Source organism: Diplotaxodon limnothrissa, linkage group LG22 (assembly GCF_057381915.1).
Source record: "Diplotaxodon limnothrissa isolate DT_005_m linkage group LG22, D_limnothrissa_male_GT1.1, whole genome shotgun sequence".
Taxonomy (NCBI): Eukaryota; Metazoa; Chordata; class Actinopteri; order Cichliformes; family Cichlidae; genus Diplotaxodon; species Diplotaxodon limnothrissa.
Genome location: NC_140616.1, coordinates 22,239,049 through 22,257,538, shown reverse-complemented (window position 1 = coordinate 22,257,538; position 18,490 = coordinate 22,239,049). Strand labels below are relative to the sequence as shown.

General features: G+C 42.3%; 1 protein-coding gene across 1 annotated transcript; it reads right to left on the bottom strand.

Moving 5' to 3' along the window:
• Nucleotides 1-943: 943 nt before the first annotated feature.
• Nucleotides 944-18,403, bottom strand: LOC146609949 (cyclic AMP-responsive element-binding protein 5-like). The gene is made up of 11 exons (XM_085346445.1): nucleotides 18,359-18,403; nucleotides 15,982-16,048; nucleotides 15,567-15,660; nucleotides 13,693-13,802; nucleotides 12,129-12,385; nucleotides 8,615-8,741; nucleotides 8,280-8,351; nucleotides 3,510-3,890; nucleotides 3,157-3,423; nucleotides 2,960-3,068; nucleotides 944-1,440 (listed from the first exon to the last, which is right to left on the bottom strand). Exons 2-11 carry the CDS (start codon nucleotides 16,033-16,035, stop codon nucleotides 1,304-1,306), a joined length of 1,608 nt encoding a protein of 535 aa, XP_085202571.1. The 5' UTR covers nucleotides 16,036-16,048; nucleotides 18,359-18,403; the 3' UTR covers nucleotides 944-1,303.
• Between the last annotated feature and the right edge of the window lie 87 nt (nucleotides 18,404-18,490).

Genomic DNA, 18,490 nt, shown 5'->3' with positions numbered 1-18,490 from the left:
CATTTTGGGGGGACTTTAAGCATCACAAGAAAAGTATTGCTTACTTTTACTATTTTCAAGAGAAGCCAGTCATGTCTGTGGCTGATATTTTCAAAAACTGGTTAACAATAGGTTACATTTTGGGAGAACTATCCTTTGAAGTCTGGGACACTTTTGTTAGTAGTTGCCCAGTTATCCAGGATCTCAGCAGACTTTGAGGTGGTACACCCTGCACAGGTAGCCAGGCCATCACAGGGCTGACCTTCACATCTCCACAGGAAGAACATGCAGAAAGTTCATCTTAAGTCTTTCTGTCTGTGTATGAGACGAGACAGAAACAATCCTGGTCACACTTTGATGACTACTCTTATTTTTGCTCTCACTAATAAAAACAGTCACTAGATGGCAGGATAGACCGCACCACAAGTACAGAACCACAGTCTCACTGCTCACAGCCACCAGCTGACCAAAATTAAAGGCAAACAAATATGAATCTGACAGATCTGACGTTGTAAAAACACATTTCAATGATTCACAAAAAGATACCAGAATAATATATTTTTTTTAATTTTTGCATTAGGTTTACAGCGATTGTCAGCGTCTTTACAGTACAAAAAGTGTAACTTCTGTGTAAATTTAATTAAACTAGCAGGGACTGAGACATGAAGTGTAGTTTATAATTACTCAGTGACTCAAGGCAGTCACAAAAAAGTGCCTTAAAGAAAATACTGTTTTCAGTGGCTTTCCAACACAGTTGCAGGTTTAATTAACTAATATTTACAAATCAATGAAATGGGAAATTTTAGGATAAAATATTTATCTTATAATTTGAATTACCTGTAGAAAAAACACCCAAAACAACAAAAACTTTGTTGTGTTATTTAAGGTAAGCTGCCTCTGCTCAAAAATGGAAAAAGGTGCACTTGGAGCTGCCCAATTAAAACAAACAAAAAAAAGTTATAGTCTCTTTTTCTGAATTAGTGCAAGATATGCCAGAGAATGATACTAAAAAGATGTGTCATGACTGTGTGTGTGCATAGCGAGTAGGTAGGAGGCAACGTTAGGCTCATGTCAAAAGAAAACAGACATTATCTGAATAAACACAGGATCCAGTTGCCATCACAGTTTTAACAAGGCTTTCAGAAAGTGCATTTTATGCACCTGTTTGGAGAAATGAAGCGACAGATCTCTCTCTCTCTCAGTAAGTGTTTCTGATCTTCTCACAGAAAATCTGCTGATCGTGTTGAAAAATACCTCAAGCGTTCACATGGATTTATAAAATCCCAATCCTATCCAGTTTGGGATTTCACCTATACGTTGCAGGCTAGTGTCCGGGCTGGAGGTCGTGGCCCGAATCGCCTCCAGACGTCGAGGAAGTGGAGATGCTGTTATGTTGGATGGCTTGCAGATCAAACCCAGGACCTGCAGGGGTGGGACTTCTTCCAGGGCTCACCCCTGCAGCTGGACATAGAGACAGCTGTCAAAGTCACTTATAAAGTTCTGACTCTCTGCTTTTTGGTGTTGGAGATTGTAGGCATCAAATAAAAAGCCACGGCATTTGAGATTAAATGAAAATAGCTCCTTTATTTTAACAATTGAATACTGTACATACATGTATAAAGAACAGTAGAAATATATGAATATGAAATGTGCCAATATTGCATCTCTCTTTGTTCTAAGAAACTCTTGACACATACGTCTTTGTCTGCTTAGGCCACAGCGTTTCACTTTTTAAATATCTTTCGTTACAGGTCAGTTTCAGTCACTGTTTGACATAAACTTGAAGCCGCCTGTGGAGTGCAAGAAAGGCAACTTGTTCCCTGCTAGCTTCATGCAAGGCAAAACAATGCTAGTAGCATGGTACTACAAGTTATCTCAAATACCATTGCGGTGTGGTTCATTAAAACAGAAGGACAAACTTGATATTCCTTTAAATTAAATCAAGAGTGCAGTGCTTTTTTCCCCCTGATCTCTTCAAAAGTGCATTGCTAATTTTTTTGGACACAGCGGGGTTTAAAGCAAGAGTTACTTTACTCTTTTGTGCTGTTTGTTTAGCACTTTAAGACACAGTTTAAAGTGGACCTATTATGCTCATTTTTCATGATAATTCCTGTTTGTCCCTTCGTCTCCCTCCCCTTTTTAGTCAGCTTTCTGAAACAACTGTTGTGCCCAGAACAGAAGGTTTGAAAAGCAGGTTGGGTGGGGTTTCTGTGCTCACAGCCATGGCTGCATACCTGACATAACCACATAAGGATATCCCCTCTCTTGACATCATACACATCCATGTCCATGAGGAAAAAACAAATTCTTTGCTCACATGTACATACATAAAAAACTGGTACCAATTTTAATAACAGTGCGTATATATGACAGAAAATAGGAGAAAGCATAATAGGTCCACTTTAAGGTCCTCGGTGTGTAGAGCAGTGGTTCTCAAAGTGGGAGCACCAGGTGTCTGCATCCAAAAGTCAAAGGGCAAATAATTTGCAAAAAAATAATTTTATAATAAAAAGTGCATATTTACAGATGGGGACATTTACTCCTGCCTGTGTTATCTTTGGGCTGACAGAAGCTCGCCATCAGATGTGATTGTGACACATCACGTCAGTCTATCATCAGCTATCACACACTTTTCTCAGGGTGTAATTAACCATTCCAGCTGTTCGGCTTCTTGTCTTTTTGACATACGGGCTAGCAAGTAGCTTTAATTATTATCTATATTAAGTCAGCAGGTAAAGCTGCATTTAAATCAGAAAATATGAGGGGTTTCTTAGGACATTTTCTCCCCTCTTAGGGGTTCTTGGCCTCGAGAAGTTTAAGAACCCCCTGTGTAATAGCGAGTGCATGTGTAATTGTGGGTACACAAGGTTTAATGTGTGAATTACACCCTCAGTGGTGGATGGAGATGACTGGTGTCAGGCATCTGGAAAAGCTGGTGAGATTTCTACACAGGGTTACAGGGAAGGGGGGTTTTACTCACTGGGGTACCCCTGTGCCTCCCTCTGCCGAGCAGTGACAGGACAGTCCTTGTGGGTGAGCAGAATCTGCTTCAGCTGACCCACCTCCGACTTCAGTGACGTCACCTCGTTCTGGAAGTAAACACAGTGAAATGGTAAGCACTCTCGAAGTGTAGGTTGTGTTGATGTGAGTGTGTCTTGTGCTCAGAGCACATCCCACCTGTAGCTGAAGGTTTGTGTGCGTCAGCTCTTCAGCTTTCTTCTCCAGTGATGACACCCACAGCTTCCTCTTCTGTCGGCAGCGGGTGGCTGCGGCCCGGTTACGTTCCAGAAACTTCTGCCTTCGCTCGTCGGGGTCCTGCTCTACTGTCCTCCTTCGACGGTTTCCGCTTCCTCCTACACCACCTCCGCTGCAGCTACCGCCTGCCTGCACTGCATGAGTGTGAGATGGCTGGGAAGGCTGCATCTGCTGTGCAACTGGTGATAACTGCAGAACAAAAACAACAACTTTTTCAAGTAACTGTGCTTGAATGCACAAAAAACCCAGCCATCGTTAAATATAAAGCATTATACCTGCGCAGGAGCAGACAGTGGAGGTGCAGGCGGTGAGCCTGGGTGTAAATGTGAAGGCGGTGATTGGTGAGCCTGAGCGTGAGGTGGTAAATTCCCTGCCTGGTGCAGCTGGTGGCTCTGGGTGCTTCCAAGATGCTGTGGGTGGGGAGCATGGCACCGCTGTTGGTAGGTAAGAGGCACAGGCGGAAGCTGTGAGGGATGAGGCTGAGGATGATGATGATGGTGGTGCTGCTGTTGTGGTTGTTGTTGTTGTAGTGGAGGTGTCTGGTGACGCTGTGGCATCATCTCTATCATGTGGCCCATGGGTGGCACATTGTTACTGATGGTGATCATTCCTGGGTGGTGCTGTTGATAATGGTGGCCCAATGTCTGCTTGGATCTCTGAGCCGAAATAGATAATAAACAAAAAAAGAACAAGTTAATTAATCATGTGATGCTATTAAAAAGTTAAATTATTATCACTTCTATGTGCAATGATTTAGAAATCTGAAGAGATCTAACCACTATCCACTCTGATATCAGCCTCTGAACTGTGTTCAGAGGATAATAAGTATATACTAGTAACCAGATTAAGAAAATACAAACAATTAACGTGAATTCAACTGAGGAAGACTTTCCTTTTCTTTTTCATGTTGGATTATAAAGATATTTATTTACCCCTTTCATGGTCAATATGTTAGAGAATGCTCAGAAGCCCTATAACCACACAGAAAGGCCATAAAACTGCAGTTCCTCAAATGACCACACGAGGCTGGCTTGCACAGTGAGACAATCCCAACAGACAACTGTTCATTTCAGTTCAACTGTATTTATATAGCACCAAATCCCAACAACAGTCGCCTCAAGGTGCTTTATAATGTAAGTTAAAAACCCTAGAATAATTCAAAGAAAACAGAGAAAACCCCAACAATCAGATGACCTATGAGCAAGCACTTCGGTGACAGTGAGAATGAAAAACTCCCTTTTAACAGGAAGAAACCTCCAGCAGAAACAGACTCGGGGAGGAGCGGCCATCTACCGTGACCAGTTGGGGGCAAGGGGAGGAAGACAGGACAAAACCACACTTTGGAGGAGAACCAGAGATGAATAATAGCTCACGATTCAATGCAGAGTGTGTGAAAACACATAGGAACGGTGAAGAAGAAACACTTGGGAAGTTCCCAGCAGCCTAGAGCTATTGCAGTGAAACTAAAGGAGGATTCAGCGTGACCTGATCCAGCCTTGACTATATGCTTTGTCAAAAAGGAAAGATGACTATGTTAAAACGCCCAACTTAACAGCATTAAAAAGCAAGATTAAACTCTTCTGAAAGAATGGTTTTGGTCTCTGTGAATACTCCCCTAATAGAAATTGTATTGCAGTTTCATTTCTTTGTCATTCTTCTAATTACACTTTTAAAGTTTGACAGTGGCCAGTTTTGGCCAGTCATTGAACTGGACCTCTGGACTGAGCATTTTTAATGGAATTATCAATTGTTGTGTGGCTTACGGCACAAACGAGCAATTCAGCAAGTGACTGTTTCCACTTTGTTGCGTGAGGGTTTCTTTTAGTATTTTATTAGTACTAGTGCATGGAAAAAAATAATAATGCGTCTGTGAAATTAAAATGATACGATGCCTTTATCAGGTGTTATCAGTGGATAAACACTACAAGTTGATAATTTTAGCCCTTTGGATGTGTAGCTGCTAGGCAATATGATGACATCATAATATCTGAGGTAGATAAGAACCACAGACAGTATAAAAGATGGACGTAGCTGCCCTGACATCACGCACTGCTTTGAGGTCCCGCTTTGAAGCCTCAAGCTGGCGACGGTGTTTTGCTTGTGAAGAATGGACGTGAAAGAGAGGGGCGGGTCTGACTATTGGCTACTGACTTGTGATTGTCAGCTCAATAGCCAATGTGGTCTTTTGAACCATAGCATGATCAAGATTTATGAAGCAGACCTCATTTTTTTATTATCTGTATGGCGCATAAACTGAGTCTATAAACTCAAATGGAAAATGTTTACAAAGGTCAAGTGAGACAGCTTTTTTTCTTTCCACTACTGGCCTGAAATTCCTACATTTCATTTTATATATCATAGCAAGAAAATTACTAATTAGCGGCCATCTGTGGCTGTGCAGTTCACCCATACAGTGTATGGATACAGCCTTCTAAGAACTCAACTTTCTTTCCCCAAATATGGTAACTTTAGACTCCAAACTAAAAAAAAAAATGTGGCTACAGTCAAAAGACTTGAGTCATAGTGTTCAGTCTATGGTTTATCCTTAACGCCTGCTAAATTAGTAACAGCAGGTTCTCTTTGAAGCAACGGGCCACTTCAAGCCGCGTCCTGCACCTCGATGCAAACAATATCTGCGGGTCAAACCCTCCTTCTTTTCCATCCTCGCCACTTCTCCTCAGCGTCCGCAACTGCGAAGACAACTGTTGATGAGAGGGATAACGTGTTCCAATAAATGCTGCCGTCTGCAGCTTGATACCTTCACACTTTATCATTCCCGTGTATCATCTGACTAAACAGACTGTACGAGCTAAATTAAACCTCATCTCACCTTTCTCCAACACTCAGCAGAGAAAAGCAAGAGAGGGAGAGGTCATGTTTGGAGCATGACATCACCCCCCCCATTCCAGTCCCTCCCTGGCAATACTGTTATCTGCTCCCTGTTACACAATATTTCTTTAAGAGAAGAAGCAGATTTCTCTCTCTCTCGCTCTCTCTCTCTCTTCACCATTCAGTGAAGTAAAAAGAGAGCACATTTAACTGGTGCCAAGGATGAGGTCATTGAGCTGTCTGTGCCAGCTTTACCAGCCAGCCAGGCTGCCAGTCATACACACACGCACAGCCACACACACACACTAAATAGAGCGGGACACGAGTCCTTCAGTTGTGTTTACTAGATAGAAACACCCTGACACTGAGGCCGGCGATTACATCATGGGTCTCCTTGGCTTGGATGACACACCACGTTGATATTTCTGTCTGAAGGGATCAGTGAATGAAGACACAAAACTGTACATGAAACACTGATCCACTTGTCAAATGTTTACTTTTCCACTTGAGCTGAGTGTAGCGTTACTGTACAACAGAGGCACGTTAACACACTTTCTGATGTTTTAAATAAGCGGAGGCCTGTTTCGAAAAAGAAAAACCTTTCCGAGGACCAATATAATTCCTTAGATTTATACTACAAGACTCATTCACCTGCTCACACACACACATTCATGCAGCACTTTATTCTGTGTACTTTAGGAACGTTACCTACAACACATACACTCACAGTAGGTGCACCGGGGGGGTAAGTATCCCGGACTGAACCACTGACAAACCAATATGTAGATGACTCACTCCACCTCTTTGCGTCCACTGAGGACATTTGTGGAACAAATGTGTTGCATCTTGGTGAGTGTTACAAACCTGACAAAAAGTCAAAGTGTTGTTTGAGGGTTAAGATTCTGCATCAGGATTAAGGTTTAAAGTAAGGAGTTGCTTCAGTAATAAAAGCTAAGGTAAGGTAAGAATGTGTTGGGTCATCGGGTACCCTTTTATGTATGTGTGTGTGTGTGTGAGAGAGTGTAAGAAAAGAGGGTCAGAAGTAAACTTGCCACCTGAGTGGCTCCGCAATCTGAAACCACTTTTCAGTTGCCACTCTGTATGCGAGCTCCTCCACAAGAAGCCACAACCTGCGTCCATGCCTGTGTGTGTGTTTGTGTGTGTGGGGCTATTTCACAGTTTTCCCATTTGAAGTAGCTTTTGATAGCAAAATATTTTTAACTATTAATTCCAGATGCAGGTGAAAAGAGGATATGTAAAATTTACAAGCGAAAAGATCGCACGCTTGTTGACGCAAGGGAAATAAAACAACTGAGAAAGCCACGGGGGAGCATGTAGATTGTGACTTCCTGTGGTCCAATGTGTGTGTGTGTGTGTTTGGGGGTAGAGTTACATTCTATTTCCTGTCCGTGCTGATTAGAAAGGACTATGGCAAAGGCAGAAGGTGAGGCCGGGTGTCTTTTTTTTAAGTGTTACATAACACTATGAATTTGTCTTTATTGAAAAATCACCCACATTTTGAGCCATTATAGAACAGATTAGAATAGAACGCGACTATTTGTCATTCTACAGGTGTACAACCAAATTTGGAGCAACTCTCTGAGTGGTGCATATAGTTAAGACAAAAATATATTCAAATACATATATATCAATATAAAGATATCAGAATATGAGATCAGTATAAGTTATTATACACACACAAACACACTCCTACTTTACAGACTTTAGTAATATTGCACCGGATGTTCTGAGTGATGATGATACACAGTGTTATGAGCTGGAGCAGGATGGTAAAGGTTATATATAATGGACATCTCTGTTCTAACTGAGCTTACTATAAGCCTCAGTCACCCAATCAGTCATTCATATAGCACTTTAGTTTACACCTAAGTGCTTTGTCTAACAATAAAACACACCGAGTGCAGCAGGGTTCAGAATCCTGCCACAGAAAGATTCAAAGTGCAGACTGGGATTGAACCTCCAACCTTTCAATTGTTAGCTTACCTCACTCAACCTCACTCTGCCTCCTGAACCACAGACAACCAAAACGTTAGGATAAGATATAATATGCTGGGAGTTGATGAAACATGCAGAAATCCACTCTTCATAAACAGCTGTGGTGTAATGCATTATTAGTGTAATGCTAATATAATGTTATTAGCTCCAATAATGGAAATAGTGGAAAAAGGTAGTCAGACTGACTGATGATCACCTACCTGGGGTGAAGAACAGGAGGGGTTGTGTACAGGAGCCGGTATACCCATTGCACAAGACATCTGCTTCTCCATCTGAAGAAGAAACAGTAGACACAAAAAGAATCTTTCAGCTGTGACAAAGGGAAGCAGCAGCTTGTATCCACATAAACCTCAAGTATGAAGAGTTCCCCCAAAGGTCACATCCATCTGGAGTTTTGACATTTTGATTAATTTATCCACAAAAGTGAATTTTCCTGTCATGGGTCCACTATACCTGCATCTATAAATCATCAGGCATGCGTGTTTGAATGTGTGGGAGTCTGAACATGACAAACACCATCCCCTTCCATACTTACAGTCATGTGCTGAGCAGATGCCCCTTGCATGGCGGGGTCTGGCAGGGTGCCAGGTAAGGAGGCTGGCAGCGGCTGCCTGTGTCTGTTCCGCATGTGAAGGAGGCACGACAGCGGCCCGGGAACCGGCCTGTGGTGAGCCGAAGAGGGAGAGAGCGATAGAGACGGGTCATGCTAGAGAGCCGTCCACAGCCAAAGTTTCATAAAACCAGGTTCAGTAAGAGGTGCAAGTTGAAACATTTATAGCTGGGTCTTAATGGCAGATGGAGGTGAGATGTGAGAATGGTCATATCGTCTTATTTTTAGGGGAAGCTGTATCCAAATCTACAAACAAAAAATGTATACAAAGCCAGCAGAATGGCGCTGTTCTGGGACCTCCCTGCACTTTAATGTGTAGGACCTTCACACAAAACAGAGCTGGTAACAGTGGCAACAGATATGCCACTGAGCTAGGGAAGAGGTGGGTTGCAAAGTGGCTTGCAGATGTGCTACAGCAGCTAAAATAGCCCTCCCACTGTTTACAAGGGTATCAGCTGAGCCATCAGCTGATGATGTAGGCTAGCACTGAGATCAGCTGATCTGCTACCACTGCAGGTGAGGGTAACTTGGCTGAACTAACATCATGTTTGATTTCTACTACTTACTTCAAATATTTTTTCAAAAGGAAAAGATAAGTGATTTTAGCTGGCAGGCTTACCTTCGTCTGAGCAACGAGTTGGCACAGTTTCCTAAAGTAAAGCAGGAGTATATCTTTCTAGAAGCAGCATTTCAGTCATCCTGTTTATTTCATACATTTAACAGATTTTACTGGAACTACTTTCTACGGAGGAAATAGTCCCTTACGAAACTGTTGACAGGGTGTTCTGCTTATTGTCCAGAATATTAAGTTCTCTAGGCAAAGATGTTGCTGTTGAACTTTTTTGACATGGGGAGTAGCACAACCTAAATTCCACTGAGCCTCATTGTTTTGGGATGGCGGAGAAGTCTCAAAGGCAGATGTGTCAAAACATTGGCAAGTTGGCAAATCAAAGCCGCCAACCACTAGAAACAAATGTTACTGAGGAGTCTCTGAGAGCCCTTAAACACTCCAATGTGATCAAAAAGCACTGATGTGTTATTGTATGCCAGGAGAGAGCTGTAAACAGAGTTTTGAGGTAAAGCGCTGACAAGAGAAAGAGTGATGAAGTTTAAAAAAAATGGAAAGAAAAGAAAGACGTGGAGAAAAATGACAGCCCGAGAGGGAGGTGCAAAGCCTGCAGATCAGAGCGGGGGGGATCCAGAGACCCAGGGTGCCATGTGCTGACCTAACCCCTCTGGCTCTTTGCCAGTCGGACAGCGTGGGCCTGCATGGCCACGCTGAGGTCATCATCAATGATGTCATCGCCGAATCTGAGGGTATGCGACCCTTTTAGAATACAACAAAGCGCAGACAAACCAAAACAGCATTTCCTAACATAACCACAACAGTTCTACCAGGCCAGCAGCCAGACATTCAGACCAGGTCACTATGGAAACCGGTGGTAAACACTTGGGGAAACAGCCAGATGCCCGATCCAGAGTTCACTTAGTAACTCTTAGCGGGTTTCACTGACTAACATGCTGTCTGGATTCAGCTGGCACTGATTAATGCTGCCATAAATGACTGTCAGCTCGCTCCCCACTGTCCTGTCACGTCCTGTCTGAGCCTGGACAGATGTTTGGAGCTAATTATGTCACTGACTCACTTGTGGCACCTTGATTCATCTAATCAACAACAGATTTGACAGCCTTTTGTTTGTCTACAGTATGCGTTGCAAGCAGAAACCATCGGTTTGATGGAGATGATGGAGGCACTTTTATGTAAGATTGACATTTGGGCGGGAATCGCTATTTACTATATTTAGCATAACTAAACCCCAGAAAACACACAAAAAAATCTTTTTTTAATCACAACGTGTCCAGTTTGATCTCAGAATATCATACATCTGCTCTCCCGTGAATTAATAAAGCCTTAAAATAGTCATAAATGCAAAAATGACATTGCTGTAATAACTAGGACTGGTAGAGAAAATGTTACACTAAAAAAAGAAAAACTATAAAAGTCAAAATCTTCTCAAGCAAATGTAAAATGGTTCCAACTTGTAGAAATATGTGAGTGTGCCTAGGCCCGTACAGGTGTATTTATAGGTGGGCTGATGGCACAAGAATAAAGACAAACAGGCCCAAAAATGCTTATTATTATTATCATTATTATTATTACAGGATTAGGAGTAAGGTTAGGGTTAGGTTTTGGTCCTCCACATTCTAAACTGGCAAATGTTTAGAAACTAGAGGCTGATGCCTTTCAAACATTTTCTCATTCCAGTTTTTCCTATTTTAAAGCACCACAGCTTAGAGGTTAAAGCAATTAAAGTTTACACTGAAAAAACAAACAACAGCATTTTCTCTGTCTAGAAACATTCATAGAGTTAATCTGGATAATCCACCGGCCTAACTGTGAAATGCTTTAGTCCCAATAAAGCTGTAGGCTTCATGTTGTGCTTATTGCCCAGAATATGAGGTACACTGTTTCTGTTAGTGATTAAAGCTGACTGAAAAGGGTAGATTTCTTGTATTAGCTGAAAAACATTTTAAGAGGCAGACAAAGACATATGTGAAATTTTTTTAAATAAAAAGTTACACATAAACAGTTTAATGTTCAGTTTTTTTAAGTTTCATTTTTAAGGTAACCTGATATACACGTTATTATAAACAAGTGAAGTTATTTAATTATGTTGCTGTGGCAGGCATGAGTTCGTTTTTCTTTATGAAATTAGAGATGAAAATTACTTGTATTACCTAAAGTTGCAAGTAATATTAGTCAGTAAACAATTAAATAAGTACTTGAAAACACCTTTTTTTCCTTATCAAACAGAATGCTGTAAATATACAGCATAATGAAGAGCAGAATACATAATGAACCCTGTATGTGTGTATTATGAGAACTTGTGAGGGCGGACTGTTTACTAGGTTTCACAAATTCATAGCCGGCCTTTTAGGAGGAGTGGGAGCAGCTGCAGGGAGCTGGTCAGATGAAAGACAGGAACTCCTCTAATCTGTCTGTAGAACTGGGTGATAACCAGGGAGCCAAGGAAGCTGCCCAGGCGCTGAGAGACTCCGGTCTGGTTCTGAGTCTTTGCAGACATGTAACAGAGACAGTAGCTGCATGGTGGGGTGGGTAGCGTCTAAGGGACTGAGTGGCTTTTTATGCAGTGGTTCTTCATCACTTTTGGAGTTACTTAATTCTCTCACTAAACTGACGTATAATTTTTTTCCTGCTTCTTCCTCTCACTTCGTTAATGAAGTGATGAATTATGCAGCGGAAACGCCAGCTTGTGAGCGGCGGAATGATTTATAATGCGTCCATAACAGGAGGAAAAAGAAAGAATGAGAAAAGGAAATGTGTTTGCGTGTGCGATGTAGGGAAAATGTAAGATACACATATATGTGTTTCGATGCCTGTAGGTAAATGTGTGTGTGTGCGTCTGTGTGAACTTACTCGGAGTGTGTTAGGGTGGAGGTAGCCTGGGTGATGACTGATCCAGACTGGGAGGAGGACAGGGCTTGCTGGGCGGCCAGGCTGCAGCTAGGGGCCATCATGGGGCCATGTGTCTGGGGATGATGCAGTGCATGAGTCTGGGGATGATGCAGCGGTGGTTGGGGATGTGGGTGCTGAGGCTGGGGTGGGTGCTGGAGCTGATGTTGGGGTTTGAGCTGGTGCTGGCTCATACAGGAGGGCCCATTATGAGAAAGCGACTGTGGAAAGAATAAAAAAAAAAAGACAAACAGCTGAGACCATTGTAAACTTGTGGGGCAGTAAATGATTGAAGTCTTTTACGATCAGAGATTACGGTGCCAGTCAAAGTCCTTTTAGACACTAACGCAGACACATGGCAGCCATCATGAGATGCGGCAGAGCAGTTTTTTTAAGCATTACCTATATTAACTTTAATTTCATTGTTCACAGGGAGATTAATATTGCTTATATACACTCACCTGTCAAATGTGTCAAATCACTTAAAAGGTTTCTGTCTATCAGTCCCCACCATATCTTAAAGACCTCATAATACCATATCATCCCAATAGAGCACTTTGGTCTCAGACTGCTCGTTTACTTATGGTTCCTAGGGTACTTGAAAGTAGAATGGGAGGAAGAGCCTTCAGCTTTCAGGCCCCTCTTCCGTGCAACAAGCTCCTATCTTTAAGATTAGGCTTAAACTTTCCTTTTTGATAAAATATATAGTTAGGGCTGGATCAGGTGACCCTCTCATGATGCACTGAGTGTTTCTTCAGTCACTACGTGTTTATACACCACTGTGCATTAAATCATTGGTTATTATTAATCTCTGGCTCTCTTCCACAGCATGTCTTTTGTCCTGTCTCCCTCCCCTCCCCTCAGCCACCCCCTATCTGCCCCCCTCTGAACTTAGTTCTGCTAGAGGTTTCCAAGTGTGTGTTTTCCCTCCCACTGTCACCAAGTGCTTGCTCATTGGAGATCATCTAATTTGGGTTTTTTTGCTCTAGTATTGTAGAGCCTTTACATTAAAGTCTTGAGGTGAGTGATGCTGTGATTAGGTGCCATATAAATAACAATGAATTGAACTGTCTTTGCCTCCAAAATCAAGCTTTAAAAAGCTTTTTCCCCCCTGGTAGTCATACTACCACTCTCTATACATGCTCTTTCAAAATTGTCCCAAATATTTTGATTTAATTGCTTTGAGTGCCACATTTCTCTCTTATAATGCCTGTGGTGACAGCGATGAGAGTGTGTGCACTTGTTTAGTTGTCTCTGAGTGTGACGACTAGCTGTTTAATTTACAGGGTAGAATGTGATCGCTCGGTGTGTCTTTCCTGCAGCAGGTCAGATATCTGCAGCTGTCTGACCGGGCCTGACTCCCTCACAAACAAGTGTCACTCAAAACATAAACTCTCAGCAGCACCGGGGGACGGATCTGCATCATGTCTTAATCCTTGCTTCTTTCCAGCTAACGTCAGACTAGAACTGATGGTTTATTTTAAGTGAAATAAAATAATATGATAATAAAAAAACTTGTCAGACTTACCTGCTTCTTGTTTTCCTCCTCTTGTGCTTGAAGAAATTCTTCCTCGATCTCCTTGAAGAGACCAACCTCTTCGCAGTTCTGCAGAAATCGTGTCGGCGTCGGAGTCTGGTCTAGAGTCATTGCATCCAAATGGAAACAAAAGAGAGGGAAAAAAAACGGATTTGCTTTTTAAAAAAATTTGAAGCACTTGCCAAAACAGACTGTAGTTTAAGCTTTTTTTGCTTTCTAAATTAACAGTGGTGCAGGTCGTCATGCGAAGAAGAGGAACGAGTCTCCTCTCAGCTGAGCTCTCCGTCTCTGCCTGATAACATCAGTCTGTCTCTCCCTGAGCCGTCTAAACACATAGAGGTCAGAGGTCACATGAGGGTTTTTGTTTTGACAGGGGAGTTCCTGCAGGAGGCGTGACAGGCTGCAGGACGGAGGTGCAGAGGGAGAGTCTGCAGAGGCCAGATCTTGCGCCGTTGTTTACATCCAGACAAATCTTTGGGGAAAACATTGACACCAACAGCCACGTTCGCCTCCAAAATTGTCACAAAAATGAAGCCAAAACATCGCAGCATGGCTTCCATGACTTTTATGATTTCACCTTTCTTGTGTGGCTACACTTTTCTCAGCACCACGGCTTCCACTGGCGATGGGGTAATACTTTGGTTGTACTGCTTTGCATTGATTCCTACACCACCACAAAAGCCAGCTTATGCTCATATGTTGCTTTAGTCCGGGCTGAAGATGAGGTGGAAATTCTTCTTGTTTTGGCATTGGGACTCGTACTTACTCATATTTTCTACAAGCAGCCAAGCCACTGCTTCCTGCTCATGGTCAGTATGTATTCACAGAAATGTTAATGTGGAAGCACAATATTTAAAAACTGTGTTTATATGATCGTCTGGAGGTTGTTTTGATGTTAAAGATACTAATACTACTACTGTAGCCTGAGCAGGTAGTGCATAACACAGAAATGTGAGGCTTGCAAAGTTAATTTAGATGCAGAATCAGCATTTTACAGCCGTTCACAATGGGACTAATCTTAATGGGGCATTTGTTTCCCTGGAAATCACTGCAAATGTGTTTGATATAGTCTGAGTGAAATTGTCAACTGTTGTTAGATGCTTACTTTTTTTAAGAGCAAACCTTTCCTAAATTCTTATTTTTGCCATTGAAACACATGACCGGACACTGAATCTACACACAGACACACAAAACAAGCTAATGAAATTTTCTCTGACTTAGCAGATCTTGAAACAGGAAGAATCTTTATCTTTCCTCTTGTAGAAAAAAACATCCTTAAAAAAATAGGAAGAGGATGAATTTACAATATCAGTGCTTTTAAAACAATCGGAGAAGGTTCAGCAGTCTTGCTGCTATTATCAGTCTGTTGCATAGAACTGAATTAGAAACAATTAAACAATTTTGGAATTTTATTTTCACTCCTCATGAATATTTGTGTTGTAAATACAGAGCACAGTAATGATTAATATACATTTAAATGATGGCTAAATTGTGCTAAATTAAAACCATGAGCTCTAGAAGCAGTGAAATACTGTGTTTTACATGGGCCGTGCAGAGACCGGTGCACCTACTCTCCACGTTTTTAAATCAAAGTGCTGTTATCTGTGTTTTGGCTCTAATCTGATGGAGTATACTGTACATGCTGCAACACGAGACCATTTGTAGTCTGTTTGAGGGAAGGAAGCTTGCTTTGGTGGGTTATCTGACTTCATACTGTATAGTATATCGTCATCTTTTTAAAAAAAAAAATATATCAAGCACTGATCTTGAAAAGGAGGAAGTTTCACCACAGACATGTGCAGCCAGGAGATGCGGTCACTGGGAGACTAGGATGAAATCTCAGAGAAGCTCATTTTCTTCCTTACCTGTGAATGCTGCATCTGTCTTTATGGAGGGGAACTTGAGGGTCATCTCATGCTTGTGCCTGTGGATGATCAGATGTTCCTCTAACTGGAAGCGCTGCAGCACACCAACACAGGAAGAGAGATGTGAAGGGATGCGTGCAGCTGTGTGACACGCGGGATGATTTTCTCAGTTAAAGCAGCTGATTACATCTTAAGCTGACTAAGACATCATGATGCTCTTAGTCTGTTAAGTATTTTAGGTTATTCATCACTTCAGAAACATTTGTATTTATCAGAAACTCCTCCTATATTCTACAGCTTGATCGTTACTCATTTCATTGATGATTAGGTCTGACATCCTGGGTTTTTTTTTTGGTTTTTTTTAAATGACCATTACAGTCCTTGTAATGCCACACGTATATAGCATTCTACTGACCTGAGAGCAGCCCGGGGCGCCGCACATATAAGGCCTGTCCTGTTTGTCATTCATGTCATACACAAGCCTGCACAAACAGAAGAAGTGAGAAGAATTTATTTACCTGCAGTCTCAGATCACAGCTCAGATGAGCTCACCCAGCAGGCAGCCTGAGGTTCCCTGTTTTATGTTTTGTATTTACACGGATAATTCACATACTGTTCACCTATTATCGTGCCTTTATTGTGGAAGCCGTGTGTAATGAGATAGTTGCCACAGATGATGGATGTTTCTTCCTGAGACACAATATTAAGTTGACGAAAATGATCCCTTTGGTGCCAACGGACGGGGGTGAGAGCATACACTAGGTATTAGGACGAGCCCTATAGCGTACAAACCATGTTTTTTTCCAGCCTTTCATTACTCATTAGTAATTACACGTAAACACAAGAAGGGCATCAAAGCCTTCCAGCATTGGGAGCTTTACTTTTCACTTGGAGTGGGGACTAAGTATAGTGCAATTGTTTCAGGCTACAATTAGGCTTTCATCGGGGTATCAGTTAATAATACTGGTGTGATGAAAGGATAAGTGCTCGCCATGTCTTACATCAAGTCACTGGGATAAAATTATCAACACAAATGCTTATGAGAGTCACAGTAATAAACCAGCTTGCAGTGCCAACCCAGAACCGACCCAGTTGCCTCTGCTGCGAGGATATTAAGCCGTCGATGTGGAGCAATTGTGAATTATTTGAAGACTGCTGTTGAAGCACAAAGTAAGAAGGTCTTCAAATCCTCAGCCAGGTGACAACAGGTGACAAGGGTCAACAAATGTTACCAGTGTTGCTGTGGGAGGAGATGGTGGTTATGAGAAGCATATTCACAGGTTGCAAACTCCCCCACCCCTTGTGTAAGCGTGAGCCGAGAGCAATGAGAAGACAGCAAAGCGCGTGCTGATGTTATGGGAAAGACTGAGAGCCGAAGAGACGAGTTGGGAAAGAGAGGGCAAAAGTAAAGGCATCCATAAGAAGTGGAAAGAAAGTGTGTGTGTGTGTGTGTGTGTGTGTGTGTGTGTGTGTGTGTGTGTGTGTTTGAGTGAGAGGACGGGTGGGAGGTGGAGAGTGACATTAGGTTGATGGCGAGGAAAATGGAAAGGGCAAGTGGCAGTGATCGAGAGAGGGAGAGGAAAGCAGGAGGAGGAGGACACAATGAATGAAAGAGAGAAGGAATGAGGGTGGGAGCCTGCGAAGGGAGGGCTGCACTTCAGGCCTACTCGTGACAGGTTCGAACCTGCCTCAGCCCCCATTTTCCAACCCCAGGCAAGTAGAGGTGACTTCATAGGTGTGCGTGTGCTTGTGTGCTTGAAAATAAACCAGTAACTAGGTGATCACAACACCAAAATTCCAGCAAGATCGGAGATTGATCAAAGTATTTAAGGTTTTGATTCTCAGCTAATACAGAAAGCAGGTTTATTAGTAGTTTTATGTATCAGCAGTATGTAACAGCGTGCCACAGTCAGCTGTACTCGAAGTGTTTCACAAGCTCACATTTTACAGACAAATGTAAAAATTTAAAGCCCAGCATCCAGTTTGTAACCCCTCTGCCCCCTCTTTCTGCTCTTGTACAAGATTAGCAGACTCAGCACATTTCCAGCAAAACCTTCTGTCAGAGCGGGCACTTCAATGCGCAATGACGTCATCCTTAACGGATGAACTCAACAACAGACCAGGCAACATACTGTCAGTTTAAGACAGGATTTACGTTGACAAAAAAGTTTTCCCGCCTCATTTTTTAACTGTCATTGTTCTACACTTACACTCGGTTACTATGACTCACAGAAAAACACGCACAACTTTTAATATCACCTGTAAGCATCAAAGAAATCATTTTTAAAAAGGTGCCAGGTTTAGTTACTCACTACACTTCTTCAAGTCCCCCGTATCTGATGGATGAATCATGACAGCAGCTGGCATGGAGCTCATTCTGCTCAATTTAAATCGCAGTCCTTAACCAAAAAGTCCTCCGGACGGTCACTGCCTGCGTCTCAAGAACTTGACCGGTATTTGTGTGTGTGTGTTTATGTGTGTTTGTGTGTGTGAGTTGTCTTTTCCTCCTACCGCACCGTAAAGGAACCTGTTCAACTCATAAACAAGCCCGGCACAGCTGTACAGAGAGTGCTGTCACACACCCCAAATAGACAGGAGCGCTCAACCTTTCCGCTGGGTGATGAGACTTCACCGGGACACCTCGCTAAAAAGTTCCGCCGTCAACTTTTCTTTCCTTTTTCTTTTTAAACCGTCAAAATAAAAAAATAAAAATAAAAATAATAAAGGCACAGTATCAGGAGAGCGGTTGCCGCGGAGCTAGAAAGTTTTGTGAATGGAAGTAAAAGACTTACCTACAAGTAGAGAGTAGACGAGCGGCGCTCCAGAGAGGAACCACGTTGGACTGGAGCGAGATTACAATACGTTCTATTTACAGAAGCATTACATCACCCTCCCGGTGACGTCACGTGGGATTCCTGAACTTC